This window comes from Callionymus lyra, chromosome 1 (assembly GCF_982586985.1).
Source record: "Callionymus lyra chromosome 1, fCalLyr1.hap1.1, whole genome shotgun sequence".
NCBI classification, from domain to species: domain Eukaryota; kingdom Metazoa; phylum Chordata; class Actinopteri; order Syngnathiformes; family Callionymidae; genus Callionymus; species Callionymus lyra.
This window is the reverse complement of record NC_141818.1, coordinates 19,339,672-19,366,499: the sequence shown is the minus strand read 5'-3', so window position 1 is coordinate 19,366,499 and position 26,828 is coordinate 19,339,672. Positions and strand designations below refer to the sequence as shown.

At 39.8% G+C, this 26,828-nt stretch overlaps 3 protein-coding genes across 4 annotated transcripts; 1 reads left to right on the top strand and 2 right to left on the bottom strand.

Annotated features, from left to right (window-relative positions):
* Positions 1–217: 217 nt before the first annotated feature.
* Positions 218–5,116, bottom strand: slc20a1a (solute carrier family 20 member 1a). The gene is made up of 11 exons (XM_087805930.1): positions 5,019–5,116; positions 3,822–4,388; positions 3,621–3,761; positions 3,377–3,462; positions 3,101–3,197; positions 2,332–2,451; positions 2,019–2,210; positions 1,479–1,941; positions 1,232–1,417; positions 987–1,071; positions 218–574 (listed from the first exon to the last, which is right to left on the bottom strand). The coding sequence occupies exons 2-11, from the start codon at positions 4,171–4,173 to the stop codon at positions 419–421; spliced, it is 1,878 nt and encodes a 625-aa protein (XP_087662056.1). The 5' UTR covers positions 4,174–4,388; positions 5,019–5,116; the 3' UTR covers positions 218–418.
* A 4,717-nt stretch (positions 5,117–9,833) lies between these two features.
* Positions 9,834–12,971, bottom strand: vgll4l (vestigial like 4 like). Its single transcript, XM_087796186.1, has 5 exons — positions 12,670–12,971; positions 11,331–11,454; positions 11,014–11,257; positions 10,562–10,643; positions 9,834–10,480 (listed from the first exon to the last, which is right to left on the bottom strand). The coding sequence occupies exons 1-5, from the start codon at positions 12,734–12,736 to the stop codon at positions 10,185–10,187; spliced, it is 813 nt and encodes a 270-aa protein (XP_087652312.1). The 5' UTR covers positions 12,737–12,971; the 3' UTR covers positions 9,834–10,184.
* Positions 12,972–16,265: 3,294 nt separating this feature from the next.
* syn1 (synapsin I) lies at positions 16,266–25,315 on the top strand. Of its 2 annotated transcripts, none has more exons than XM_087796175.1 (14): positions 16,266–16,448; positions 16,555–16,968; positions 18,797–18,854; positions 19,504–19,595; positions 19,684–19,840; positions 19,917–20,006; positions 21,005–21,067; positions 21,144–21,286; positions 21,351–21,425; positions 21,492–21,594; positions 21,667–21,819; positions 22,331–22,400; positions 22,480–22,975; positions 24,770–25,315. In XM_087796175.1, the coding sequence occupies exons 2-14, from the start codon at positions 16,601–16,603 to the stop codon at positions 24,795–24,797; spliced, it is 1,896 nt and encodes a 631-aa protein (XP_087652301.1). In that variant the 5' UTR covers positions 16,266–16,448; positions 16,555–16,600; the 3' UTR covers positions 24,798–25,315. The 2 variants fall into 2 exon arrangements, with proteins under 2 accessions (XP_087652301.1, XP_087652292.1); XM_087796166.1 differs by having other exon boundaries at positions 24,732–25,315.
* The last annotated feature ends 1,513 nt before the right edge of the window (positions 25,316–26,828 follow it).

Here is a 26,828-nt window from a genome sequence, read left to right as displayed (position 1 = left end):
GAAAATTAAAAAAAAAATGTACCTGGTATATTTAATGCCAACGTTTTTCCTATACAAATAATAAATACAAATCGCTGCACAACACGCAGGTTTGCTCGTTCATTTTCTACCGCATCAGTATTGAATACTGCCATCTAGTGGTTAGATATTTTAATCGGTGGAGCGTGTGATCTATAATAAGCTTTAAATACATTATCTTTGACACTCGAGACATCCAAATGTCTTAATTGACATCTTTAATGATCGTGTTCATGTACTGTACATACAACTGGATATTCAATACAGCATGATTACAAATAGATCATTCTAGCTGACTAAATTACATCAAAAGCAGTACAAAATATACAAAATGAAACACACACATGATAGTGATTTTAAGTACAGTTGCAGTGGAAGCAGCAGTATTTGACTCAATCGGTCACAGGATCACATGAATGAAGAGAGCCATGATGGCCGCACTGATCAGGCCTGATATGGGAACTGTAACAAACCAAGCGATGAATATGTTCCTGAACAGGCGCCAGTCCACTGACTTCCTGGAGCGCAGCCATCCCACAGCAACGACAGAGCCCACCTGTGGCCACAAAAATGTATTTGAAAAATGAATAATATATTTTTTAACTGTGAACTGTTAATTGTTTAATTTATTCACATCATGTCCTTAACATTGGTTTGCAGTATTTTTTAATAAATTGTTTCATATATCTTAACAGATACTTTTCCACTTCACAGAACAGAATATTGACTTTTACTTAATTGGTGTCATTCTTTAAAATCGTTATCATAAAGTTTATCTATTTATTTGTATTATTTATTATTTTATTGTCTATTTTGAATAAAATTGATAATAACTTTGTCAATGCAATGTGATCATTGTGAGTGTCATGTGATCATTTTGATGTTTTCATTTTTTTGGTTTCAAGTATGTTCCACACGTGTTTCCATTATGTTACGATCGTGTCTTATTGTGTAAATCCTTTTTTCACCTTGCAGTGTGTTGTGCTGACAGGAAGTCCAACATTGGAAGCGACAACGACGGTGAGAGCAGAGGCCAGTTCAATACTGAAACCACTGGAATGAGAAGAAGGTGAGCATTGAGGGACATTTTTAATGAGGTCTGTGACATTTCAAGATACTAGGTAGTCCAAACAATATGCAAATAAAATGTAGTTAAATGAGCAAATAATACATTTAGAGCATCTGCGTTGATGTCACTCAAGTGAGATTATACCTGGAAGGTGTGATCGGTGTCAGATCTTTTCCCATGGTCTGAATCACCCTCCGACCCCACACCCAGAGCCCGAGGCAGATGCCCACTCCCCCGTACAGGAGCAGCCAGATCGGCGTGGGAGCGTTAGACATCACAGAGCCGCTGTCGTAGATGAGCCACAGAGCCACCAAGGGGCCGATAGCATTGCTGTGAAAAGAAACAATGAAGTATCTTCTCAAACTTCTCTCAACTGGTGAGGCCAACTCACCTGACATCGTTCCCTCCGTGAGCAAAGGAGCCGAAGCAGGCAGTAAGGATCTGGAGGAACTGGAATAGTAGGGAGACAGCAGGATGGTCTATCTCCAGTTCGTCCTCCTCAGCCGGTGCTTCTGCTGCCACTTCCTCCATCACACACACGTCTTGCACTGAACTTCCACCTGTCATTGCCGAGCTGTAGCTGCTGCAGCTTTCCACCCGTGATCTTCTCTGCAGCCCGTCGTCCACCTCCTTATATTTTGGGTCTCCCTGAATCCCATAGATGGCCATGGTGTAGGAGGTGTAGCTGTTGTTCCTCCGCATGGGTCGCTCCTCGGTGTCGCTGTCGCCAATACAGTCGCCAACCTTGGCCATGTGCAGCTTGTGCAGAAGGTCTTTGTAGAGGCCGGAGTCCTTGTGGATAGTGTGGGATCGTCCACTTTGAGGGTCGGTGATCATCATGGGCCCATTGAAACCTATAGAAGAAATATCTAAAATGATATCACTGGACTTAATAGTACATGGTACCTTGAACATAGACTTTAATTTTCACCATTCATGATCTCCATGTCATGATTGTCCAACTCAGACTCCTCTGAACCTCCCAGTTTGAAAGCAACCTTCTCGCCTTCTGATGGAGGCAAGATGGTTTGAGGATCTCTGGGGATTTTGGGGGCCTTATCTGGCGCAGGCGGGAATGACTTCTCGATAAGTGGGGTGTCACAAGGGGCCGTAGATATTTTGCCTAAAGAGCATAAACATCAGATTATTCATGCCATATACGATGTCCCCAGAACCTTCCATTTCACTAGTATTTTACGAAGACATAAAGCCCTGAAGTGCATCTGTGGTGAAGATATACTCACGTTTGATTTTCTTTCTGAGACGTGGACAGACAACAAACCAGACGAAAACAGCTGTGAGCACAGCAAAGCCCAGTGAGATAGCCAATGTCCCCCACCATGGCATCTTGTCAAAACCCAATACTGTGAGGGACACGAGAGGAAGAGATTAAATGTCTAGTCATTGTTAATGCTTGAGGAAATGACGCAAAAAAACGGCTCCTAAAACCTTTTTTTTAACTGTTCTTCATTACACTTTGTATCCACTAGATGGCGATCAATCTCACGCAATCCTCCCGCTTTATTTTTTATGTTATGTTGACAAAGTAATACTATTTTTTTTTTTTTTTTAAGAAAAAAAAAGAAATGTTAACAACATGTTTACAAACTTTTATTTTGATGGAGGGATTGTACATTAGGACACACTTTTTTAAAATCATACTATTAAACAAATAAATAAATAATGAACAAATAAAATAGCATATTAAAATATGTAACATATAATACAAATAAAAACATGGGTTTAATCAGTTTGTTGTACCAAAATGAATTTTTTCAAGTTAACCACACCCAAACTGCTCACTTATCAAGAAGTCCACATTTTATAACTCTATTTAAAAATAGATTTATACACATTGCAAAGTTACTAAAGCTTTATTCCACAATATGGCAGCTTTATTTTCTATTATTCAATTAAAATTAATTATTTGTTTGTATCGAAAGTTTATTTATTTATCACATAAGCTTCTTTTTAACTGTTAAGACTTTGGTCATTCCAACTGTCGGTACTCACGTGGTGCTCCTGTGAACATGATAGAAAACAGGTTGATGCCCATAGTGATGGCGTAGAAGACAGGAAGAGCTCGGAGGCCATTTGGTACTGGGTCAGCCTGTGTTACCGTGAGGAAAAATGGAGAGTTGTCATTGACTTGAACATTATTTGTCTTACTAATGGTTCAATTAAGAATAAATTCTATCACACATGCAACTAAAAAAATGAAACATGTTTATATTAATGCACTACCGAAATGAAACTGCTTAAAGATTTAATCAATTGTGTGATTCTTACCTCATTCAGGATGAACATGCGCACAAAATAAAACAGGATTCCAGACATGATGCCAGATAGAATAGGTGACAGGAACCAGGAAGCAACTGTCACAATTAGAATCGCCTTTATTGACAAATATTTTTATCTGGTTGACATGATACACTTTTTTTCAACTTCCATCATGACTGTGTGTAAATTCAAATAGTTTATTTGAAAAAGAAATAGTAGATGAGAAGTATAATAGTATAAAGTAGTAACTCACCAATGCGGAGGAGTTCCATCCATTTGACCCCATGGTGACCTCTGGCTACCAAAGAGAAACCGATGGTCGCTCCAACAATGCAGTGGGTTCCTGAGATGGGGAGCTTCAAGAAGGAGGCGGTCAGCTGCCACACAGCTGAACCTGCAGCACGAGCACATCCGTGAAGAGGCTTTTTAACCTGATGCTAATGTCACCTCTTACCAAACATGGCACTTATGGATCCGGCCATTAGAACGTGTTCCGACTGGTTGTACATCTGCACATCGATGATGCCCTTCCTGATGGTCTCGCTGACTTTGGCTCCCAGCAGCACCGAGCCCACCGTCTCAAAGATGGTGGCCAAGACGCAGGCCTGCCGCAAGGTCACAACTCCAGAGCCCACTGCCGTCCCGAAGGAGTTGGCCACATCGTTGGCGCCCACCGAGAAGGCCAGTATGAAGGCGATGAAGAAGCCCAACACCAACAGCCACATGTAGCCAGACATGTCGCTCTGTGAGGCCAGAGCTATGGTGGAGGCCGCAGCCAGAGTCGCCAGTGTGGTGGAATCCATCATGGTTTCGATCAATCGGAGGCGTTTGAGGTAGTTTATTGATAAATAAATTACTAAATATACAAAAATAGATCACTTTATTAAAAAAATAGTTGTAAGAAAAAAGGTTTACTAAATGCTATCTATGTATACAAACACAGTTTTCAGGCTGGATTAAGAAAAGAGAAAGAATGTAAATGGGACTGACATCCATTGTGACGCCTCGTGACAGGAACCCACTGAAATCAAATAAAACAGAAACATTACTTAGTATCTCAAGTAAGATTTAAGGAAGAACTAAAATGTGTTTTTCTCCTCTTAATAGCAATTTTATCAATTTACCCCAACAAAAACGTTTTTTTTTTAATATTAAATTTGAGCTATAAATACTGCTTTACATGTATTTTTCCATATAAAGTTTTATGTATCTTCTATTTTAACAGATTAAAAAATATATTTTTATTGTTCATTTTAGCACATTGCTGCATTTTATTTTTTCCTGATGCCGTATTGTTAAAATGTGATAATGGAGATTTGGGTCTGAGGAAAAGGAAACATGAGACATCTTTTGACTCTGTTCACCATATTTGCAGGTGAAGTTTAATGGTTTTGAAAACTTTTAAGACCTTTTAAAATTTGACAAGAGTAAAATGTAAACGATGGTAAATGTTCTGAAGAATGGTTGTAAGAGCTGTACAGATAATTGAATTCTTGAACAGTTTTTCCTAGTTATAAATGTATTTTATCAACTCGTGGCTCTGTACACAGTCTCAGTCAGATTTAACCGTCATGATAAGCGGCTTAGCTCTTGTTACATCATGTGGCTATAGTTGTACAGGACAAAAATTAATACATAAAATTATACTCACATGTGAAGTTGAAGTGACAGTTTGAAGAGGAAAAAGTTGCTAGAGAGTGCCGTTTGTGTGTGCTGGTATCAGAGCCAGACTACACACAGTCAAGACGATATAAGGTGGTGGTCAGAAGAAAAGGAAGTTTGGGTGAGAATGTTTCGGCGGCAGTTTAAGTACGGGGCTGTTAAATCCACCCCTTTTCAGTTTTAGTCATGAGACTGCTGCTGCTCCAGCTAATGTTTAGCCCGCTTGGTGATGGATTCAATAATTGCACAGTTGTTGTTTTTGACTTGGCTGTTATACAGCGTTGAAACATAATTTAATATTATTTCATTATTAAATAATTTGTGATGTTAACTTCTACAGTTTTTATACTTGGCATAATAAGAGCAAATTGCTTATGTAAGTCTCAACTCATCATCAATATTCTTGTTGAATTTACAACATCAACCTGATTTAAGTTCATTTGGATTCATCTTTCTATTTGTAAACCATTTTAGAAATTAATATTCATGACTCACAAGCACAATCATCCAGAGAGTAATGATACAAGTAAAATAACTTAAAACCTTGAGCTTTAGTTATTCAGCCACAAAGTAGAGCTGATGAAATAAGATAATGTCTAATATTATTTTATTGCTTTAATTGTGAATAGTTCATAGAATACACATCATTTTGAACAAGTAAAATGTGTGTGGCCTCACGGCTAAGAGGAATATTGAAAATAGATACAATACATTCAATATGTTCAATCGTTAGGTTTATTACAACAAACCCTACCTCAAAACAAATGAGGTTATTTAAACATGTCAGTTTACACACCAAATAAGGTCTGTAACAAATATTTTTACAATGCTTAAGTAGCAATGGTGCTAAGTAGCTAAATTAAGATAACAAGCTTAGTCCTTTCAATCCTCAATATTGGCATTACATTGTCAATTATGACCTTATTTTGCTCTAAATAAATTAGCTTTGGAGTTGTTAAAACAGACTCTAGAGGTTAAGAAAGTGTAACTAATATGTTCCGATGACTGTTACTGATCAACTAGCGTCTTCTTTGAAAAGTCCACTCGGTTGTCCTGCTGATGGTCAGCAGTCTCTCCTCCCTGAAATGCAACAGTGCTTCCAAATCTGCTGAGAAGTTCCTCTTCATTACTCATTCATTCGCTTGACCACACAATGCATGGCAGCTTATGATGGAAATAACACATCTGCGGAATATTTTGACCCTCAAGCTTGACTTTGACGTTCGTGACCTGTTGAACAAAATCTTTTTTTTCCACATTTAAAAATAATTTATGAAGCTTCTGTGTCGAAAACATTATAGTGGCTGAGAAGCGCAAAATACATTTAAAAACTCTGAAACAACATTACAGTTTCATTTAACAAATATGCAAAATATTCAAAGAAAAGTACAAAATCCTAATAAACAAGTTTACAAAATATTCTGTACATTTGTTTCAGGGTACTTAAGTTTTTTTATCAATGATTGTAGATTGTAACCTTTTTGCACTTCCTATCTATACCTCTATGTTAAAAAGTAAAACTGTTAAATGTAAATTAAATGTATAGACAAATAATAACATGAAAAGGCACAACTGCAATTACAGCTATAAGACAAATGTTTGATAAATAAAAAAATATCAACACTGCACCAGGAAAGTGAAAAAATCAAGCTAAAATGACTCATCCTTGTAATACAAATGATGCATTGTTGTGGATTTTTAAACTTACAACTTGTGGCCTAAAATGAGTGAAAATTATTGTTTTACAATTTGGACAAAACCATTTATTAAAAGATCACCCAGCGGAAAAGTATTTTAAATCTTCTCCCATAGATGACACATCGCTTCACAGCCATTTTGAGAACCCCTGTAGGGCCTGGATTTCATCTGTATTTACCAAATGTTACTTAAAGTGGCGTCTATAAACATTATGCAACCGTTAGGAAAACTTTCCCAGAACACGCTTTTATACTCTTTTCAGATTGACTTAACTTTAATTACTGGTGTCGTGAGTAAGTAAACTTGTGTTTGGGGTATTTTTTTCCTGTTTGATGTTTTCCAAATTGTAATTACCTGAACCATTGTGTATGGTTTCCACAGGCAAATATTTCTATCACTCTGACCAGGCTTAAAGTTGCAGCGACTAAATTGTTAAAAATACCTTTCCCACCATAGTCTCACTCATATTCTAGAAATATTGTCAATAGCAATGTGCAGAAGTATTCTAGAAGCATAGCACCATGGCAAAATGATTAACCATCATTGTGGGTCAAGATGGACAGTTCCTAAATTTTTTATCGAAATCTGTCCATTTCTTTTATGTCTCTCCTTATTAATTGTTTTTCATTATGACCTTATTGTTTTTTACATTTATTTTTCTAGTCTTTAAAGCACAAATGAAGGTTTTTCTAAACCAGCAAACGTATTCAGGACTTTTCCCCTGGATCATTTTTTGGTTTTGTTGTGCTTGGTTTCAACCCCTGTTGCACTTTTTGTGGGCCACTGTTAATACAACTGCCTGCTTGATGTCAGGAAATAATTCTTAATATTTAATGTGTTCTACACCTTTGCCCACTGCAGCAGTTTCAACAGAATGACTCTTAAGGGGGCGATCTTGCTCTTTCAAGAGCTGATAGTGCCTCTTTCCTGCCTCTCCACCTCGTCTCTCGCCCTTTGTGTTGTAACAGTAGCTGCAATCCACCACCACTGCACCAAGACTGTTTTAGGTTTCTATTAACTCATCAAATTACTTTATTTTCATTTGGAAAGTACTTTTTGGAGTTTAAATAACTGTTCTTGACGAAGGCTAACAGTAGTACAAGAGCCATATTGGGAAACTAAAGATAATAAAATTCAAACTGATGGTAGATGTGTGCTCTTCTGTATCGTTTTAAGTTATTCGAAACACCCTCCAAAAATACAAATTTCCATGTAGTAATATAAATCAGCTTGTTCATTATATGCGCCACAAAAACTTGCAAGAGCATTGTCCTGATACTTCATTGGCAGCACCTTTACATAAAGTATCTATTGTTATACATCCAGAGTGTCCTCTAGGGGGCATCTCCCGCCCATGTGACTGACTTTCTCAAAGTGGAAATTCCAGTTTTTCAGCAATCAGTGATGGAAAACTCTCCTATTCTGTCACCTGCTGTAGTGAGGATCTGCTGCCACATAAATGCTAATGATAAAACCAATGTGGATTGGGGGGGGGGGGGGGGGGGGTCAGTGGAAGTTGTGATTGTAACACATTGTAATGGTGTTAAATAATACATGTATACTTTCTATTTTAATTCCTCCTGTCTCCAGTGAGGACGCCTTGATATCAATGACCTATTTGTGAAGCTGATAGTCATTTAAAAAGACAAGATAGGGCATGCAAATAAGAAACAGAAGAGTGCTGCCGGTTCTCATGATCAGGTCTATGTCAGCCCAACCCTTCTCTTCCCCACTCTCCTCCCTCCTTTCCCTCGCCAAACAGGATCTGTAGGATCTCATGGAGTCATTTTCTCAGGAGACAGGAATGTCAGAACACAAGGCCTGTGGCCTGCTGGGACACGCTCCGAACATTCCCTCTGATTTACTGGAAGAAAAAAAACTCAGTGTGTTGCTCATACATCGAGCTCATTTTCACATAGTGTGTGGCAACAGCTCTCAGTGAGCAGTGCATGTGTGCTCCGGAATTGATGCAGACATACACTGACTCACTGTAAAATTCAGATTGTCTGGTACAACACCCTGCCTCGCTTCCTGAGGCAAGGTGTTGAGTTTATGAGCCTCAGACCATGAAGCAGGTGGGCCCTTTTTAATCTTTTTGAAGGGACAACCTTTGAAACGAGGATCCTCCAGCTGGCAGAAGTATATATTGGTTGCAATAAAACTACTAAAATTGAATGCAAAATTGTACATTATCATTTTATTAATTCATCTTTTGTATAGTAATGAAATACAGCTGATTCAAATTTGAATAATGCTTTAGAAATACAGTTTGTATAAGAAAAGTCAGCATTTCCTTTTTATTAGTTGATTAATGCAAAATATTTCATTGGTAAATACATATAAAAACAATTAATATTTCAATATATGGAATTATTTTCCTTCTTTTGAAAGGTTTATGTCCCGAGGTAGCGATATATTATCCAATTTTAACATTATAGTGTGTGTAGTCAATAGTAAAAGTATTTTGAAAGTCTCCTGGTGGGTACATGCTTTTAAAAAAATTAAAGAAACGTTAAAGGAGTTCAAAACAGTAAGTACTTTAATTTAATCTATGTTTCATTTCTTTCTGGAGTCAGAATGCAATATAGAATGTGATTAAAACAAACTGGTCATTAATTATCTAATGTCATCATGAATCTTACATGTTTTTGTAAGGCTTCCATTTTTGATACAACTTGTGACCAGACCACCTGTAGTGTTAAATGTGTACAAATTATTTTTAATTGAGTTTATCTTTAAAGAGCGTATTATTAAATTTTTTTATCATGGTATATACAGTCTCTTGGTGGTCAAATGCTTGTTTTGAGAACTTTTTATGAAGTATATTAAGGTGTTTAAAAGACTATTTGAGTATATTTTGTGAGTCATAAAGAAAAATGAAACATAATTGTAATTGATAATAGTAAAAATTAGTAAATAATCATGACAACATTCTGACTAATCTAATTAATATATGTAATAGTTTGAAAGCTCTAGTAAAGATATAAAGGCTTTATATAAACTAAGAGGAAATGCCATAATACACTGAACGATGAAAACATGTATCTGTCTTTCACCCTCTTTAACTCCAGGTAACAAGCGGCAGAAAAGAAATGACACAGAAATGATCGGTTTAGGCTTTTATTTAAAAAATCAAGTCTTTTGATGAACAACATATAACAGTAACGAAGGATAGTCAGTTGGACTATAAGGTACCCAGGTGCATCCAAATATAAATATAATACAAAGTCAGTGTGTCGCTGAAAGGATGACACAGCACAAAGAAATGTAAAGGAATAAATGGTCGACGATTGGATCATGACGTACCATCTACCTCAGTAGCTCACAGCAATCAGAGGAAAGAAATGTAACGAAACCACAGCATTCATCTACACTCTTACTAGAGAGTTCCTTAAAACCTCCTGCAGACAAACGGACGTACACAGTGAATTGTTTAAAGTCCAAAGTCCTCTTGGCTTTAGTTCACAGACCAGTTGCTGGGGGAAGGCGAGGAGCTGCACGGGGCATCTTTGTGCGATTGGTTTGGGCTGTATGTGGGGGATTGTGTGATGCTGGGACTGCTGGGAGGTGTGGAAGAACAGGAGGAGGACTTGGATTTAATCTGCAGCCACTTATCCCCCAAGGCTTTGGCGAAATGGTCATCCACTGAGACGCTGATGGACAGTTGCTGGGAAGAGCTCTTCTGGTAATCAGCCCCGAGGCTCCTCTGGAAATGTTCGTCCACGATGTGTTCATAGCTGCATTTGGAAGCCACTGTTGAGTCAAACACAACTGAGTCAGACCGGACACCATGACGCTCAGGGAGTGTCCCTGATTCACATGTCTCACACTGACCTGATGCGAGTCCTTTGTGGCCCTCAGATCTGCTGGAAGGGTTCCTCAGCGAGGAGACGCAGGTGATCACTGAAGGTCGCACCTACAAAACAGTCAAAAACAAAAACCTGTAAGTGCTGTTTGATTAAAAATCGTTTCAATACGGATAAAAACTTGTTGAGTGTGTCTCCCACAGCGGAGCATTAAGGTCAAAGGAAGTGTGTTTGGTCTTGTCCATGACATTCCTTCCTCCATTGCTCACATTTTCTTCCTCATTCTGGCTGGATGGCATTGCTCGGACAAGCAGAGGCTTGTGGGTGCTTCTGGAATCGTGTTCACAGACTATGTATGTAAGATTTAACGTAGCTGCGGGCTGCCTCCGGCTATGCCGGCACTACAAAGGAACGACCCCCCCCCCCTTTGTTGTGTTCGACACCACCAGCATCTTTGATGCTCCAGAGAAAATGAATTACCTGAGTCTGACTGCTGGTCGCTTTGGTCTTCTCTGAGTTCTCAGCCTCCTTCCTTGGCTTTTTGATGAGGGCAAGAGGTTCGTCCATGATGGGTTCGTAATACACATGGGGGGGCACCGGGCTGGTGGGGCTCGGTGTTGGACTCCAGGTGGACGTTGGACTCTGTGGGCTGTTGAGCACCACGGCACGAGGTGCAATCCTCTGCGACACCTTACCCATGCTCCTGCTCAGAGCTCGCTCCCGCCTGGAAACACAAGATGTCGGTGAATTTTAATACAACCCGTGACATTCAAAATGGATCACCGAACACCACCCACCTCTCCTCCAGCGTGGAGCATCTCTCGTTGCTGCGCTTGCGTTTCATCGGGTAGACGTTAGGGACCCGAGCACGATCATTACTCATGTGCCTGTATCGGTCCTCGCTTCTGAGATGAGGCTGACCTGAAGATTAAAAAAACAGATATATTAAATTGTCTAAAGATCCATGAACGGGTTAAATAAATATTTCAACTTTTATTATCTTATTAATCAAGTCATTAAGAAAATCGTAGACGACACAAAATTTGCTGAAGTACTTCCTGAAGCCGCTATGACCTCAACCTGCCCCCAGAGTCCCACACTAGCCCAGCCCTGGATTGACGGTAACAAGTGACTCTTGTTTTGATCTATTGCATCAATCCGCTTGAGTAGTATTCGTGGGAAAGAGTTTTTTTTTTTCTTATATGCCAATCCTAATTGTAAACTCCGTTAAGTTGTCGAACTTGATCTTCCAGATTGGTGAGAGTTTCAAAACTACGCAGCTGATTCAATGCTAACGGTAAATGTTGTTTTGCTGCATGATGCTGGCGAGCGACCAACAGTTCGCAACCATCACTTTTGTTTTGATGGAAAAGGTGTGTTTGGAGGGAAAGAGCAGCTCATTGTTAGAGTTTTGGATATGTTTTGATTTTGTTTATATTGTAATTTAGTGTCATAAAAGTACTTTTGTTTTTTGAACAACCATAAAATGCAAAATATTGCAAAGTCTTAAAAGTAAAGTGTTGGCTTTGTCATATTCCAACTGTTCTTGCTGACCTTTTGTTGTGATTGTAAAAAAAGAAATCCACACAATCCTTTAACTGTATTTAAATCTGGTACATTGGGTTCAACAAAGAGCTATTGTATTTTCATGCACTAAAACAAAAGTTTTCACACCTATGCACAATCCACATTTAGCGCTAAACACACACACACCTTAGAGCTACTGCAACACACAAACACACGCACACACACTGCCATTGTGGAGGGGGGGCCAGTTAAACCACACCTATGCTGATTTTCTAATGCCTCAGGCATGGATATTTCTTCCGTATTGGTAGGTTGAATAAAGTCTTTGACCTTCCGTTTAGTGTCGTAATGTCAGTTTAACTCGGCAACACATTTTTAGACGACACATTTAGACGAGCGTACAGGTTATAACTGACAACATTTTAAAACTTGTTTTAACAAAAAAAAGTTTTCAACCATATTTTCAAGGTCTCATACAGGACAGTTCAAGTTAAAACTACAGCGAACACAATTAAATGACATTTAAGGTTTTAAAGACGAAGATGTTAACCACCACATGTCACATGAGAAAATACCTTTCTGTTGAACTGAAAGACAATAATCACTTACCTTCTAGAATATAGACTTTAAAACCACTGCTCATTCTGGTGATGTACTGGAAGTTCGCCACGGCCATCGTCTCCGGTCTATGAGCGTCTCTGAGGTGAATTGCAGAACAGCACCTTGACTTTAAGAGCTCACAGGACACAATGAGCCTCAGTTATAGTTTGTATTGGAAATGGTAATGAGACGCAGAGTGAGCTCAGCCAGGTGAGCGCTGATAGGAACGGCCTCTTCCTTGGGACAGGTTTGGTTTCTTCTGATTGGTCCGCGACGCAGCCAATCAGAGACTCTCCCTCACTCTGCGTTGTTATTGTCCTGCTGGAGGAATGTGCACACAGGTTAGCCTGACGGACAAGGTGGTAAGTGAAGTGCTGCAGAATGTCAGTGACCCTCAGCCGTCCATCGATAAGAGCAAAGATGGTGAAAAATTATTATCAAATTTCTGTATTTGTTAAATTTGTCTTGATGCATGTCAAGCTTTTTTTTATGTCACGATGAAGTCCACACTTGAGCCCCCCTGCCGTCCCCTCTCCCAATCTGAAATCTCACCAAACTGCATTTTTGTGAGTTCTTATCCCACCGGAGCTCCAGCCGTTCCTCTACCTGCCCGTACTTGCACCCAGCTGGATATGGTTAATCCTGAGGCTTTTGTTGACGGCCAGACAAAGAGTGGAACAAATGTTTTGAAGCTACTCAATAGACACTTGTCTGAGGTGATGAATTTACAAGAGTTGATATTCAAGAAAGCCTCTCCATTCATCTAAGTATCCATAATTGAGACGCTCCAACGAAACATGATGAGTCGGCCACAAGAGTACAATGACCACTTTTGAATAGGCTTTTTTTTGTTTGAGGAGAGGAAATATCTGGAAAAACATGCTCACACATTTGCATGGAATGTTCTTAGCAGAGAGAAGTTTGCTTAGACAAGTTTCACCAAGAGCTGCAGTCGCACTTGAGCACATATTTATTCATCCACACTTGAATATTTGACTGCAGGATAAATGGGAGCAGTAGGAATTAATATGAGGTGGTGAAAGATATACAGGCTTCTGAAGATTCCAGATAAATGGGAATTATATTTTAAATGATATGCAAATGCACAATAGCTGTAATCTTTTTCATGTAATATTCATGCAAAACATGTACATGACGATTTGTTGCCAGATAAACAGCTAAAAAGGTACAATATTCAGACACATTTCAAAAGCACCAACATATATTAAATGTGTTATGAAACAAAGAAAGCTACACTTAAAACTAAATAAACTTAAAAAGGCAATATCTTGCAGTCAAGGAAAAATTTATATTTGGTCCCAAATATCTGAGACCGGTACCGGTCAGTGAGGCATTTGTAACTGGGCTGTAGAAAGAAAAGAAAGTACATATCATTTCTGTCCTATTGATTATTCCTGTCTGAAAGGGGTTTTGATTTGAAAAAAGATGGTATTTTCTCTGAAGTAACATTAGTCTGTGACTCTTGAAACATTAAGACGCTTGTTACAGTTTAGTTTACTCAAAAAATAAACCTGCCTCATCAAAGTCACACTTGAAGTGGAATAATAGTTTTTCATTAGGTAATTGTGAGAACCTGTATTTCAATTGCTCTTTCATCTTAGTGAATCACGTGCAATCTGTGTTTTTTCTTGCCTCAAACAACAACTGTCTGACACCGACTACCAGTTGTTTACTTCTAAAAAATGTGTTCATCTGACAGATTTAAGATTATTTGTAGAATTAGTTTAATTACCAGCCAAAATGTGCATATTTAAAATACAATTTTTGAATCATATGAATACAGCATTATGCAAAAATAAACGTATTTGCTCCCGGTTACAGATCCATATGAATGTAAACAAGGTCATTGTTAAACAAACAGCATGTTTATTTGTAGCACACACCAATCTGCTTCAGTTAAACAGTTTTTTTGCCGACACACCCACGATGACTGTAACACGGCCAACTCTCGCAGAGCCGGCCCTCTTCACAAGCTGGTTGGGCTAAAATAAACTTGCAGTCATTTCCAAAGCACAACAAATGAGCAGCCTAGATTTCAACACTTCAGCTTCATTCTCTCGCGTTCTGTGTGTGTGTGTGGACTTGCAGCTTCATTACTGTCTCCATAGAAGCCCACCCAGGGGTATTTGCACCTCTGTGTCGCTGCCAGTTTCCGACAGATGGCCCGTCTTTTACAACCGTCTTTGCTCTGTGATATTCAAAAGCAACAAGCCCGTGCAGCAGCTCATGCAGGTTTATTGGCCTCAGCGGGATGAAGATCCACATCAGCAGCAGGATGCAGCAGTGACACGGTGACACCCCCTGCTGCCCCCCCACCGCCTTGCTCATCAGCACCTCCCATGACGGTCTGAGGTTTGTCAAGCAACAGAGAAGCACAAGCAGATGAACAGGAAATGAATATGCCATTGTCCATTCATACTGACATTGATTATCTAGGACTACCCATGACTTGCTATTCAAGCCGTTCAAAAGGTTCCTCACTTGACATTGCAAATTATACACGTTTTATTTAATTAGAGATTAATTAATGATTTGGATTTTCATTACCAATCACAAAAAAAAGATACAAAGTGTAAACGGACCACAGACAGCTAGCACTGATATTGATTCGCTAAGCTAAACAGTATATCATTCAGTTTAATTTATTCATATCACCAAGAAATATATATATGTATAAAACAATTTCCAAGTGAAGGTTGTTTGAGCTCCTGCAAGTGTGTGCGTAATGTCTTTATGGTTCCGAGATGTCAGTACAAGCCCAAATCTGTAGGAGTAAAAATGAATAAAAACTTAATAAATTGATTTTCTGGCTCCCTCTAGTGTCAAAATAAGATAACTGCAATGTCATCTTGGTTCATTCGCAGGCTGATATTGGGTGTGATTCTAGGTTTATCCTCCTGGTAAAAGTCAGTTCTTCATATAAAACAACTTTTTCTGACTCTAGCTGTAAAACAGTTTGGTGGTCACATGGACACTTACACACTCTCTTGGCAGCCCCCCCCAGGCACGTGTAGAAATAACAGTTAGTGAGATATACAGTGTAAGTCACGACTGTTTAAAATTGCCAAAAACATTATGGCATGCAATATTTATTCAACGTTTTTATGTTTTTATGTCATACTGATAACTGGGTGGTATCAAAATCTTAAATCACGATTTTCATACCAGGAACTATACTCATTTCAAAAAGGAAAAAAAAAGTAGGATAGTATTAGGGACATAGTGTTTGTCATGAATATAACAGAAAACGCAGTTAAAAATTTGAAATATTTAAAAAATCATTGTGGGAGTCATGTTTGTAGGTATTTTTTGTAGACGAATAAAATTAAAGTGGAATTAAAGTGACAATAGCCAACAATGATGATTTTTTCAAGTAACATTTTTCATTCTACCATCAGAGGAGTGAAGAGGTGAGAGGAATTCAACTTTATCGCTACATCCTCGCACCCTTTACTGCAGCACCGGAAGTGCGGTGCACGGGTTCTAGCTCAGCTTGACGCTGTTCCATCCTGCCGCTCCCCCCCCCCCCCCCTGGACGACTGGGAGTGACGCAGGGACGGAGGAGAGAGAGAGAGAGAGAAAGAGAGAGAGAGAGAGAGAGAGACTGCTTCAGGGGAAGGACGGTGATCGGCGGTGATGCTGAAGGCCTGTAGCTTTTAATGTGAAAGGTTCAAGCCCGGAGCTCACTTGAAGAGGACATGCGTGTGCGGTGCGTGTAGAAGACCAGAGACGCATCCGTGAAGAAGCTCTTCTGTGCCCGCGCTCAGGTAAGGACGCACGCCGCGTGCACGTCAGTCACCAACGACGTGTCATTGATGCTTGTGTGCAGGAGGACACGCTTCTAAACCAGCTCTGTCATCTTCTCACCCGCAGCCTTCAGACCCCCGCTCCAGCCGCTCCAGCCTCTCCCTCCGCCGCCATGAACTACCTGCGTCGACGCCTCTCGGACAGTAACTTCATGTCCAACCTGCCCAACGGCTACATGAGCGACCTGCAGCGGCCCGACCCGCCCCAGCAGCAGCAGACCAGCCCCGCAGTGTCGCCCGAGCGCCGCCCGTCCTCCAGCCCGCAGCCGCAGTCCGCAGCCTCAGCAGCATCAGCACCATCAGGAGGAGGAGGAGGAGGTGCCGGAGGAGGAGGAGGCTCCAGCTTCTTCTCCTCCATCTCCAACGCCGTCAAGCAGACGACAGCCGCCGCGGCCGCCACCCTGTCCGAGGCTGCCGACCGGGCTGGAGTGACCAGCAACGCCAAGATCCTCCTGGTCATCGATGACCAGCAGACCGACTGGTGAGACTGGAAGGTGTTCTGGGGAGATGTGTGGCTGACCCAGAAGGTCATTTGGCTGGTGCCTTCAACACACCTGTCATCTTTATATACTGGATTAAAACTGTTAGGACCATATAAGCCAGTTAAGAATTGGTGGTAATAATTCCCAATTTTATTTGATACATTTATTTCACAGCCATTCTTGTTTCAGTCCAAATTTCCATCATTTCTTTTGACATTTATAGTTATTAAAATTGTATTTGTTTATAAAAATATAAATTAACCATTTTTTCCAACTGCATTTCTCCTAAAATGTATACATTTATTTACATGAAGTGACCAGGGCCGGGTCTAGACAGGCATGTATGAGGGGGCAGCCACAAATCTTGAGGGGGCATTGTGCTCCAGCACCTTTTACCATGTCTAATTGACAGTTTAGTTTGAGGGGGCACAACATTTATTTGAGGGGGCCAGGCCCCCTCTTGCCCCTGCCTAGATCCGTCCCTGCATGTGACTCCTTTACCAAAATGATTTCCTACTTGACTAAACAAGCTTTAGGTATTTATTTAAAATAAAATTGAGTAGGAGTAATAAAGTTTTACCTTACCTTATATATAAACAAGTAAACCATTTTTTAACGTCATGGCGTGGTCACACTATTTGAACGGCCTTCAACAATATACAAAGAGCCTCTTGGAAATCTTCTGTAAAGTTTCTGTAGCCATCAGTGCGGATTTGAGCTTGTGTGACATCAGTTAAATATTGAAAAATAAAGTAAAATATATTTATTTTCTCAGCAGTTATAAATAATTGAAGGATGAAACCCTATTTTTCAGTATTTCATCCTTCAATGCTGATTTGAGATTATTGAGTAACTCAAAGAAAAACAAAACCACTTGATAAGTCTTTTTTTATATTGTTATTTCAACCCCAAGGCCAAAAAAACAGGATATATTTATTCCACCCAGAATCAGCATACTTGAATAATATTCCATCGAGTTACTGAGGAAAATAAAATAAATTACTGCATAACATTTATTTAATTTTTCACTCCCGACTTTAGAAGGTTTTTTCTTTGAAGGTTGGAAAAAAAATGCTGTGCAGCAGAACTTGACTTTCATATATATAAAATATGATTATTCCACAAACATTTGACATAGAAAAATGATCTATACTGATCCAGCTCAACATGGCTCAAATACTCTTCATAACATGTGACACCAAATATAAGATATATGTCCACATATCTTCATCTGGTGTCCCCTTAAAAGCTAAGAAGCAGTTTGCATTATAATAATGAAGCTAATAGTAGCAGTGGAAACTCTTAATAAAATGTACCTACACTACTCTCTGAAGAGCGTTAAATGAGCGTCACATTATCCAGCTCATTTGAGACAACGTCCTCTGATGATCAGCCATTACTTCAGATTTAATCATTTTGTGGCTGGTCTGGCCATTGTGACGCAACACTGTACTTCCCCTGCCGCAAATCTCACAGGAGGGTCGAGGAACCCGATTATATATTCAGTTAAGAGCCAATGCGGATAATGACTTTCTTTTACACTTATAGAAGACCAGATTGTTCTATTGTCATTTTGAAATGATCCCACATTTTCAACGGAAGACATTTGTAGGCTTATGTACCTGCACAATCATTTTTGTTTTTGTCTCCCGCCATTTGAACAATCCTTATACTGTATGTATCCATGTAAATAGTTATTTAATTGGCTAGAGTCCAGTCTTTGTGTAATGTTAAGTTGAAATTCACTTTAAAGATTTCAGGATAGATAGCAGTAAATTGTAAATTTAAGTTAAATATCCACTAATATTTCCATGTTTCAAAACACAGGGTGAAGGTTTTCAGAGGACGGAAGGTCCACGGTGAATTTGACATCAAAGTCGAGCAGGTACAATTTGGTCATTTTTCCTGCCTGTCTGTCTGTCTGTCTGTCTGTCTGTCTGTGAGTAAGTATGTAAGTATTAAGTGCCTTTAACAGGCCAAGACAACACAGTGACAAGCATATCAGCCCAAAGATAATCAAGGAAAAACCTGCATAAATAAGAATGTCTTAAGATGTTTCTTGAAGGAGTCAGTAGATCCATCGAACACAGAGAGAGAGGAAGATCGTTCCAAAGCTTAGGAACAACAGCCTGGAAGGATTTCTCTCCTCTGGTCCAGAAGTGTGTTCAGGAACCATCAGTAGATTCTGATCCACAGACCTCAGAGCCCGAGCTGGGGTGTAAGGCTGGATCAGATCACTGATGTAAAGAGGAGCCTGACCATGAATAGATCTGAAAGTAAGAACCAGAATTTTAAAGTTGATCCTGAAAGAAACTGTGAAGAGTTTTAAGGATCAGAGAAATGTGAGTTCTTCTACTAGAGCAGTTCAGAATTATGTCTGTCAGTCTGTGTATCAGCCAAAATTATATTATGTTTTAAATTTTTATTAAAAATCAAAAGGTTAGATGATGATTCATATTGCTTTATTATATTTAGAACATTACACTACATTATAATGAGATACTTTAACTTTCATCCTTCTATTATTTCTCCAGGCTGAATTCTCTGAAGTCAACATGGTTGCAGACTCGACTGGCACTTATAACGTTGACATTGATGCGATCAGGAACGGACATAAAGTCACTAAGTAGGTCTTGACTCCAGTTGCTTAAGTGTCACATCTCGGGAGCTAATAATGGATCACCTGCTGCTAAATAATCAACCTCGTCTCTCAGGTCTTTCAAGCCAGACTTTGTGCTGATCCGGCAACATGCATTCAGCATGGATAGAAACGGTGACCACAGGAACATCGTGATTGGACTTCAGTACGCGGGCTTGCCAAGCGTTAACTCTTTGCACTCTGTATACAATTTCTGTGACAAGCCGTGGGTGGTAGGTTTACATGTTTGTTTCAGAAATACTCCTGTGAGTGGTTTGGACAAGGGACTCAAACAAGATCTGTTATCAGTTTTCTCAGATGACTCGAGTTGGAAAGCAGCTGGGACCGGATGAGTTCCCTTTGATCGAGCAGATTTACTATCCAAACCACAAGGAAATGGTAAGTAATGATACGCATGTCTTCACATACAAAGAGATTGACAAACACAACAAAAAGCTTTATCCAAAAGTAGATAAAACTGTCTTGGAAAATAATGTAGTTCATTTAATTGTTTGTGGCTGCAAAGAATACTTTATATTAGCACTGAATATTGGAGTCTAAAAGCAGTTTTATTTTGAAAGAGGATCTGGTTTTACTCATGGTAACAATCGCATGTGCCTCTTGACGGGTCAAGATCCTTATCTCAGTCACGTGAAACTAAAAATAAGCCTGCAAACTAACTCAATTTAAGAACACTCCCTGGGCTCACGCAGAATCTGATATTTTTCATGCACCATATATTCCTTTTAATGCTGGTTGTGTTGTTTTAATTTTGGTTTTCTTATCGGTCAAAGTATCCAAGAGGTACCGGATGCATTGCTAACCCTTGTTTTAGCTCTTGGTCAGCCAGGGGGGTCATTTACATTGACCCAGAAGTAACACAAGGATTGAAGATAAAAAATTCTCTCGTGAATTTCAGAGTAAAAGTGTTTAAAATGAAACAATAACTTGTATTATAATAGACTTAATTTGTATTCCTAAGGTATTTATTTGTAAAAAGAATATAAAAAAAATGCAGTTACAAATGATCGTTTCAGTGATGATAAAACCACACATTACTATTTTTTAATGTATTAATACACAATATCTGGAAAGGATTTGGCATAAAAGTAAAATATAGTTCATGAAGCACTATCATATTCTGAGAGCTCATTAGGTTGCGCCCTCCGTTTAAAAATGATGAAATGTTTCAAAAATAAAAAGCTGTTTAAGCAATAGATTATAGTGCAGAGAGTCATATCCAGTTGATTCTGAAAAAAGTTCACTGCTTCAGCAGTTCATCACTATTGCTCTGCAGAAGCACATCTAAGTGAGAGTATGTTTGTCCTGATGTGGATTTCTGCTTACGTTTTTAGTTACCTTTATGATAACTTGACTGAATCTATTTCTTGCTGCAGATCACTTCGCCTCAGTTTCCTGTGGTGGTAAAGATGGGTCACGCCCACTCAGGGATGGGGAAGGTAGCACAGAATTCCAACCTCATGTCTCTTGAGTGTAGATTGAGCCTCATTATTAATGCTTGGACTCACTTCACAGGTGAAGGTGGATAATCAGTACGACTTTCAAGACATCGCCAGTGTTGTGGCACTAACTAAGACCTACGCTACGTCTGAGCCTTTCATCGACGCCAAGTACGACGTACGCATTCAGAAGATCGGTGACAACTACAAGGCGTACATGTGAGTATCTGCCATAAACGGGCGTCTTCGGCATCTCCTTAAAAATCCTCTTCTGCGGTATCAGGAGGACATCGATTTCTGGCAACTGGAAAACCAACACTGGCTCGTCCATGCTGGAGCAGGTGGCCATGTCAGACAAGTAAGAGCGTCCTCCACACGTATGGAAGGATGGAGAGCAGGATTACACATCTCTTGAATGTCACAGGTACAGGATGTGGGTGGACGCTTGTGCCGACATCTTCGGAGGATTAGATATATGCGCCGTCGAGGCTCTGCACGGTAAAGACGGCAAGGACTACATCATAGAGGTACTTGAGCCCATGATTACATGAACACTTGTGTCAGGGGAAGTTGTTATTAAAGGGCCTCATGGATTCTAGGTAGACGACTGCTCCATGCCTCTGATCGGGGACCAGCAGGACGAGGATCGTGTTCAGATCGCAGAACTGGTGGTCGCCAAGATGAATCAATCCGTCGCCAGGACATCCAGCCCCTCCACTGTCCGGGCTGCAGCCACAGCCCAGCAGGGACAGGTGACCAACACACTCCATCTGTCGATGCACAGTTGAATTATTTGTTATCTTAAGAGTTACATTTTAAAACAAGTTCAAGCAGGTTTCGATCATAAACATTTCCAGAGAGATAAGATGAAATGAATCAAAGAGAAAAACAACATTTCGATTAATAGATTATTCCTGAAACATAAGAAAGAAACCTGGACCTTAGTATAAATATTATACATATTTTTATTACAAAAAACCCCAATGATTATTTTGTTTTGGAAAATAAAACAACATTTTGAGCATAGTTTGAAACTGAATGATTATGTCTGCACTGTTTGCTAGATAATGTTTGTATAACTTAATTAATGCACTTGAACCTACAAAGTGATTACGTTTGCATGACATTTGAAGAGTTAATGTTTATCCGTAGTTGGACAATCATACAGTATCTCAATTTCACCGTATAATAACGAGAACGTTCTGCTTTATCTGGAGACTATATAAACCTGCACCGTTTTGAAATGTTGTTTTTGGTTTGTAGAAAGCTGCATCTCCTCAGCCTGTCTCTCAGCCCAGGGTCCCTCAGGCCCAGCCGCGCCCCTCCCCCCAAGGTAAGAACATATTTATTACATTTGTATCATGAAGCCTCGTGAGTTGTTTCATGGAACCTCACAACTGTGTACTCTGTAGGTGGACAAGCTCCACCATCGCAGCAGCGTCCTCAGCCTCAAGGTCAGCCTCCTGCCCAGTCCTCGCAGCCGGCGGGGAGTCCTGAGACAGCTGGCAAAGCTCACCAAGGACCCGCTCAGCAGCAACGTTCCCCGGGTCAGGGAGGGACGCAGACCCAGAAAGCTCCGACCGGTCAGCGAAGTCAAGGTGGCTCACCTCAGTCTCAGAGGCAACAATCGCTCAACCAGCAGAAGCCCGCCCCGGGAGGCTCGGGACAGAAGCCTCCGCCGCCGCAGCAGAGGCCGGCCCACCCCCCCAGGCAGCAGTCGCAGGGCGGAGGGTCGCAGCAGCAAAGAGCTCCGGGACAGCCGGGTCGCCCGCCGTCGGCCACGACCCAGCAGCCTCGACCAGGGGGTCAGGGAGGCCCGGGCGGTCGCCCCCCGCTGCAGCAGAAGCCTCAACCTCCACAGAAGCCCTCCCAGGACAACCCAGCTGTGGGTGGATCTCCTCAGCTGAAGTGAGTGCTTTCATCGCTGTAGGGTTCGTGTCTGCATCAGGACCGGCATGTGAGCTGTTACAATGTTAATTCTAGCAATATTGCTGTAATAATATACTATTATTTTGAGGTATATATCCTCCCGATGGACTGATTTCTGCATGTTATCAAACATCATTACATTTTTAATAACAAAAAAAGTTTGAAAATATAATCATTGCATACAATGTTATCATTACCTAAAACCTCTTTTAAAACTCATACATATTTTGTTTTGATGCAAGCAAGATGACGACTGGGGACTAGATTAACATAAAACGTCTTGGTGTAGAACTTTTATTGACTATTTATTCTCAACTATGAGCGTTCCATTTAATTTTTGGACTCTGACTGAAAATAATGTGCGTTCCTGGTAGATTCTTGGTTTGTCCTGAGATGGAGAACAAAATGAGCCAAGAGATGAAGCATTAGCTAGCATTAGATAGTTTTTTCCTCATTTTGAGGTTTTTCACGTACTGTGAGGCAGACTGTGATTTAAAGTTGTTTTATTTTCTAAGAGGCTTGGATAAGTTTAGTGGCCATAATGAATATTACATTTAATAATGAAAATTACCTTACATTGCATTAATATTATATTGTTTTACTTGTAAATAATAAGTGCTTGTGCTTAAAATGTGTGATTTTCACGAACATTAAGCAATTACTAACACAAAATAAATAAATAAATTATAATAAGTAGCGATGGACTGATGAGACTTCATGAAGCATTTCATATTTTTCCGAGCATAGTAGGTGGCGCCCTCAGCTTAAAAATGAATTGAAATTTCAAAAGAGTAGTTGTTCAATTCCATATTATAGAGCAGAGTTACATCTACTGGACTCAAAATGGATTCTGTTTCATGAAGCTTCATGAACCCATCACGACAGAGATAGAGCTGGTTACTTTGAAATAGATAAAAGGAGAAAGTACACATAATCAGAAAACAAATTAAATCGGTTTGAATAGGAAACACTGACTGAAATATATATTAATGAGAGTAAAACATAGTCGCTGAAATAATATGTTGGCTGTTCAAATACATTTGCAAACCAAATTACTAGTGATGAAGCTTCGTGAAGCAGTGTCATTGTTTTCAGAGCCCACTAGATGGCGGTCTCTGCATTATTTTCCTTTGTTTTGAACTGTTCTAATGAAACATAACATGTTTTTCTTTAAAGTGATGGCGCCACCTACTGACCTTTAAACAACATCTCAATGCTTAATTAGCTCATCACTACAAATAGCACAATAGATTATTTTAGCACATGATACTAACAAGATTTTATCTCCAGCGTCTACATTGTAAACACTCCAAATAAAGATGATTAATATTTAAAAAAAATGTATATTTCACTAATTAGATCCATGAAAATGTTTTCCCAAAAAAAATCCCAAATATCAACATAACTACATACAAACACAATAAGCACCATTTTTATTTTTGTAAGAATTGAAACATCACACTGGTCTCCCTGTTACTGTAAATAATAGATGAGACTAAATGCTTTCAAGTGATCCCCTCAAAAAACGCTCATCAATCCTCAGAACATGCTTGTCTCTGCATCCTAAAGTCATTCTTTATTCATATCGCACCCGAATGGTTCCATGACTTGATGAAACTGAATGACTTCCAGGACTGAACGCAGGTCCAGCATCTCCTGAAGCATCAGTCTTTTCATCCCGTGGGTTTGCTGCATGACTTTAATAGCCTTTACCGCCATTCTCCTCTCGTTATAGCAAGTCGCAGTCTCTTACCAATAACTTCAACATTCCAGAAACCCAAGCGCCGCGAGCCAGCCTTAGCCAGGACGAGGTGAAGGCCGACACCATTCGCAACCTTCGCAAATCATTTGCCAGTTTCTTCTCAGACTGAGATGATATCAGCCCCTCCCTGAGCCCCACTGCCCCAAAACAGACGGACGGGAAGTCTCCCCTCTGCAACCCACCAGGACCAATAAGTAGCCGTCTCAATTCATGTGAAACTCCCTGTGATTCAAGTGTTTCCACCGAACATCCACTGCCTAAAAAAAAAGACGCCGACAGTGTAAATCTCACTCCAACATTCCTCCTCAGTCACCAAACAGCTCATTTGTTCACTTCATATTCAACTGAAGAATTAAATCACTATTGTACACTTGAATCTATTGTAATGTATTTAAATAATTGAAGATTGTTATACAGAAAAATCAATATTCCAAAAACAAAATCGAAAACAGCCTTTTCTGAATTATACACTATTTTCTTCTCATCGTTACGTATCATCATGTTCAGCATAGAAACTCCAATGCAAAAAAAAGCAATATAGTGTTTGTTATTTACTAAACTATTTTTATGTAGCAACACTTTTATTATTATTATTATTATTATTATTTGTTTGCAACTATAGATAAATAGATAGATAAAACTTTATTGATCCCTCTGGAGGTGTCCTTCGGGAAATTGTATACACATGAGAATACTTCTTTTTTCATTTAAATACAATAATATGACATTTAAAAGATATGCTATTACAGAATAACATGATGATATTAATAATTTGATGTTTTAAATAATAGCGATCGTCTTATCTCTATAGTATGCTAGCTCACAGAGCTAGCTAATATGTTGATAAAATATGTTTAAATAGTGGGTTTATTTTGGATTTTGGCTCTCACTCGCTCAAATGTAGCTACATTTTAACAGTAATGCAGGAGATTTGTTGCATTTTCATGCTAAGATGATTGCGGTCACGGGTTAAACTTCAGGCTCAGGGGCTAAATCTAGCCCGTCCTGGAATTTACCGGGCCCAGTCTAGCTTTATGCCCGTAGTTGGAACTAGAATGGTTTACTAAGTGACCAAAGTTGCTTCAGATTACCTTATGAATAGAACTAATTTAAGGACTGTCTGTCCATTTTAGACTGTTTATGTTGTTTTTATTTGTACTAAATTCAAGTTTGTGGCGCTAACTTGAAAGTTGAATCTTCACTTGAATATAGACGGAACAAATGTTGCTTAACCTTAGACTTACACATCCCGACCACAGCGGCATCTTTATGTTCCTCATGCTGAACACCGACTTCATGGCAGCAGTAGGATGTGAACTAGCAACTGTTTATCACGCGTGGTGTTGTCTTGAACTGCATGTCAACAGGAGACAATGGCCGCATTTCGAGCGACGCTTGTCACTGTTTCGTCACGTAGGTGCTGTTAGATAAGCCTCGTAGATGTTGTGTTTTTGAACTCATGCCTTCCGCCGGAGGGTCCGATCAAATGGAAGCGTCTCAGGGATGTCCACTCGATCCGTGACCCTCGCGTGCGAGGGCTAAGGTGAACGCATGCGCCTTGTGATGCAGTTTCTTTTTTTCTTCAGACAATACTGCAAAAAGTGCACTTGAATTTTGTGATACAAGTTTCAGGTTCAATCATCCGCAAGTTTATTTCCGGCTCACTTTGACTCCAGATCAACAACAACAAAAGCAATGTGAAGACGATTGCACTGAAGTGTCGCAGCTTGTTTGCGCCACACGAAGAAGCCAAGTTATCTCCATCATCATTCATGTCACGTTCATGCAGGAGAATCTATTCAAGGCACTAAACCAGTCTTCCATGAGAATGTTACCTTCATTTGGCAATAGCACCAACAGTCATGAAGACCCCCCCCCCCTAGCCCTGCAGATCCTCTATGACGATCTGTGTTTCTCGGTCCATTCGTAGCCACAGTGACCCCTCGTGCTCAATAAGTGTGTGGATGTTTGTAACTGGTGAAACCAAATAGATGTATTGTACAGAGAGTGATGCACATTGTCGCCTTTATCTCTTGCTGCTACTTGTGCTTGTTCTTACTGCGTCTCTAA

Excerpts from the sequence above, each read along its gene's own strand:
- slc20a1a (XM_087805930.1), bottom strand. The coding sequence starts at position 4,173 with ATGATGGATTCCACCACACTGGCGACTCTGGCTGCGGCCTCCACCATA. Across the intron at positions 3,762-3,821 it reads ATCCATAAGTGCCATGTTTG|GTTCAGCTGTGTGGCAGCTG; the intron begins GTAAGAGGTGAC and ends CTCGTGCTGCAG. Across the intron at positions 3,463-3,620 it reads GATGGAACTCCTCCGCATTG|TTGCTTCCTGGTTCCTGTCA; the intron begins GTGAGTTACTAC and ends TAATTGTGACAG.
- vgll4l (XM_087796186.1), bottom strand. The coding sequence starts at position 12,736 with ATGGCCGTGGCGAACTTCCAGTACATCACCAGAATGAGCAGTGGTTTT. Across the intron at positions 11,455-12,669 it reads TAAAGTCTATATTCTAGAAG|GTCAGCCTCATCTCAGAAGC; the intron begins GTAAGTGATTAT and ends TTTAATCTTCAG. Across the intron at positions 10,644-11,013 it reads CGACCAGCAGTCAGACTCAG|GTGCGACCTTCAGTGATCAC; the intron begins GTAATTCATTTT and ends ACTGTTTTGTAG.
- syn1 (XM_087796166.1), top strand. The coding sequence starts at position 16,601 with ATGAACTACCTGCGTCGACGCCTCTCGGACAGTAACTTCATGTCCAAC. Across the intron at positions 21,426-21,491 it reads CAGGTGGCCATGTCAGACAA|GTACAGGATGTGGGTGGACG; the intron begins GTAAGAGCGTCC and ends TGAATGTCACAG. Across the intron at positions 22,976-24,731 it reads GGTGGATCTCCTCAGCTGAA|CAAGTCGCAGTCTCTTACCA; the intron begins GTGAGTGCTTTC and ends CTCTCGTTATAG.